The 3,289-nt window shown below is 47.2% G+C and overlaps 1 protein-coding gene across 1 annotated transcript; it reads left to right on the top strand.

Moving 5' to 3' along the window:
- Positions 1 to 543: 543 nt before the first annotated feature.
- Positions 544 to 2,550, top strand: sox17 (SRY-box transcription factor 17). The gene is made up of 2 exons (XM_006795008.2): positions 544 to 1,051; positions 1,376 to 2,550. Exons 1-2 carry the CDS (start codon positions 754 to 756, stop codon positions 2,269 to 2,271), a joined length of 1,194 nt encoding a protein of 397 aa, XP_006795071.1. The 5' UTR covers positions 544 to 753; the 3' UTR covers positions 2,272 to 2,550.
- Positions 2,551 to 3,289: the final 739 nt, after the last annotated feature.

The following is a 3,289-nucleotide window of genomic DNA, read 5'->3' on the forward strand; positions in this document are numbered from 1 at the left end:
GTCTTATTATGCTGCTCTCAAAGAAAGTTTGCCGTGCGTAAAAGTTGCTAATGACGGAGCCATTAAGTCCATTAGATTGCAAGAGCCTCTAACGCAGTTTAGGAGCCAATACACAGATTGGTGATGAGGCATTGGTGTCTGACGCAAGAGCGAGGTGAGAATAACAACGCGACCGACGCGCGTGGCTCTGCCTCTCCGTTTATTGTGGATTTAAAAGTTTATTTGTTTAGTTTCAAGTATTTTTAATCCAAACGCATAAATCCAAATGCAAAGTCTGACAATGTTGCACTAACGCCCGGATACGTGTTTAAACTCATTGCAGAATTCAACATCTAGCTGCACATGACTTTCTGCACCTATTTGAAATACCGCTGCTTTCCCCCTCCTCCCCCTTTGAAGGATGTCACCACTCCAAACGAGGGTCGTGGGCGTGCTCTGAACTTTTTTACACCTTTGTAGTAGTGGGCACTCCCTCCACACGGCGATTGGCTGCTTCTGCGTTTATAGCGCACCGACATTCACGCTCACTGCTGAGTAGTCGGTATGTTTCGGTCCATGCGGCTTCTAAGAGACGCTAATGGATGTGACTAATTATTTTTCATTCCACTCTGAAAGCAAGGCGCATTTGATTTTTCTTTGATTTGTTAAAAAAAACAAAAAAAAAACTTATTATTAAGAATTTATTACTTGTCGTGTGTTGTCGTCTCTGCGAGCTGTCCGGTGGCTCTCTCCAATCCTCCCAGCTGGACAGAGATGAGTAGTCCCGATGCGGGTTACGCCAGCGACGATCAGACCCAGGGAAGGTGTACGCTGTCAGTCATGATGCCTGGAATGGGACACTGCCAGTGGGCCGACCCTCTCAGTCCTCTTGGGGACACAAAAGTGAAAAACGAGCCGTGCGCGTCCAGCTCCGGCAGCCAGAATCGCGGGAAAAGCGAACCTCGGATCCGACGGCCCATGAATGCGTTTATGGTCTGGGCAAAGGATGAGCGCAAGAGACTGGCGCAGCAAAACCCGGACCTGCACAACGCAGAGCTGAGCAAAATGCTGGGTAAGGACGTTCATACTTTTTTAAACAACTGTATTTGTCACATCTGTGCAGTCACGCTTTTATTTTCCACTGATTTTCAGTCTTTACCTGATTGCATTTTTACTGTTATGTCAATTTTATTCTCAGATAAATGTAAATAGTCCTTTCCCAGTAGATGACGTGACGTTTTTAAAAGTTACTCTTGTCTGAGTTGGCTGTAGGTGTAACCTCAAAAAACTGTCCCAGTCCCCTAAAATGGCAACAGGCTATTTTTGTGTGCATCACCAGACTGCACACGGTATCTGCTGACATATCACTGATGTGTACTCTCTTCTTGACCTGCAGGGAAATCATGGAAATCGCTTCCTATAACAGAAAAGCAGCCTTTTGTGGAAGAGGCAGAGCGGCTGCGGGTCCAGCACATGCAGGACCACCCCAACTACAAGTACCGGCCCCGGCGGCGGAAGCAGGTGAAGAGGATTAAGAGGCTGGACTCTGGCTTTCTGGTCCACGGCGTGTCAGATCACACGGCCTCATCGATGCCCGGGGAGAACAGGGTGTGTGTGGATGGCCTTGGCATTGGCTACCATGAGCACGGCTTCCAGGTTCCTCCACAGCCGCTCAGTCACTACCGTGATGCTCAGGCTCTTGGAGGCCCCTCTTATGAAACCTACAGCCTGCCCACGCCTGACACCTCTCCCCTGGACGCTGTGGAGTCAGAGTCCATGTTCTTTCCCCCCCATTCACAAGAGGATTGTCACATGATGCCTGCATACTCTTACCAGTCACAAGCTGCAGAATTTCAGCCCCAGGACCCCCTCTCCAACCACCACAGCAACGCCATCGTGCACCGACACCCAGCCTCGGCTCAAGAGCAGCCCCCTCAGCTCCCCCCTTCGTACATGGGGTGCCCCAACCCTTTAGCCATGTATTACCCTCACCACTGCAATCCCAGTCACACCAAACGGCACCCCGGTGGAGCAGGACAGCTCTCCCCACCTCCTGACGCTCACCCTCACTCAGCAGACAGCGTGGAGCAGATGCACCACTCTGACCTGATCGGTGAGGTAGACCGCAGCGAGTTCGAGCAGTATTTGAGTTCCTCTTCAGCGCGTGCGGACATGACAGGCTTGCCGTACGGGTCACACGAGGCAGGCATGCAAGGACCTGAAAGCCTCATATCATCGGTGCTGTCAGACGCCAGCACAGCTGTGTATTACTGTAGCTACAACAACTCCTAACCTCCTGCCCGGCCTGTTACCCTGCAACAAGGACACATGCTCTGACCTCAAATCTCCGTAGCTAAATCTGAACAAAAAATGTTTTTTTTTTTTTTACTGAAGCAGGAGGTTTAGGAGATTTTAAACCCAGCTTTGTACTGTACAAGAACAGTTAATAAAGCCATTGAGGATTTTAGTAGGAACACTGGCTTGAACTTTTTTCTTCCTCTCTCGCAGGGATATGAAGTCATTTTGTGATGATAAATATTGTACAGTCACTATTTTAAAGTTTATGTATATACTGAATGTTTTTTTTTTATACTTTTGCACTTTTGAAAAATAAATTTTGGCAAATAGTCTTGTTCTCTCGCGTATTATTTTGTCTATATTCTTAAATTCATAATGACATTTGATGAAGTGCATCAGATTTCACATTTGAACTTTATATTGGGGTATGTTTTATTTCATAAATATGTCAATATTTAGCTATTTAAAAAAATATATTATAGCACAAATTCACCTTTTTATGCGGCCCAGCCTTATTCCTCGTTATGTGGTTGTTTGTTTTTCCGACTTCCACACGGAGCTGAACGCGTTCCCAGCAGAAACAGTTGCTCACCTGGAAGCAGGGCAGCGGAGGGCTGCGACCCGGCTTCCTGGCCCGGACACAGTGGAGGCAATCTCAGTGCCTGCGTTACACATGGCGCCTTGTTTTCGCAGCATGGGAGAGCAGTTTCTGCTCCGGATATCCTGTCTGTAAATGATTTAGTCTTTTCTGATTAATGGTAGGGGCCATTAAAATTACGCGTGGACAACTACACGTCTTTTGAACAATGGTGACCGTTTCTTTTTGCGTGTTTAACAACAGAGCATTAGGTATACGCTTCGATATCCATCCTCCAGCTATGCTTAATAACATGGCAGTGACATCAGGCGTTATTTCTGTGGGTATACCGAACGGCGATGATATATTTATCCACTAATGCCCGTGTGTCGCTTTGACATGAATCAAACTTATCGGGCTAAAATCTTTAAGAGA

The sequence above is a fragment of the Neolamprologus brichardi genome, chromosome 9, assembly GCF_056152115.1.
Source record: "Neolamprologus brichardi isolate AB-2024 chromosome 9, ASM5615211v1, whole genome shotgun sequence".
Classification (NCBI taxonomy): Eukaryota; Metazoa; Chordata; class Actinopteri; order Cichliformes; family Cichlidae; genus Neolamprologus; species Neolamprologus brichardi.

What these genes read in the sequence shown, in the direction of transcription:
- sox17 (XM_006795008.2), top strand. Translation starts at nt 754, where the DNA reads ATGAGTAGTCCCGATGCGGGTTACGCCAGCGACGATCAGACCCAGGGA. An exon ending in AGAGCTGAGCAAAATGCTGG is followed by an intron (nt 1,052 to 1,375) that starts GTAAGGACGTTC and finishes CTTGACCTGCAG; the next exon opens with GGAAATCATGGAAATCGCTT.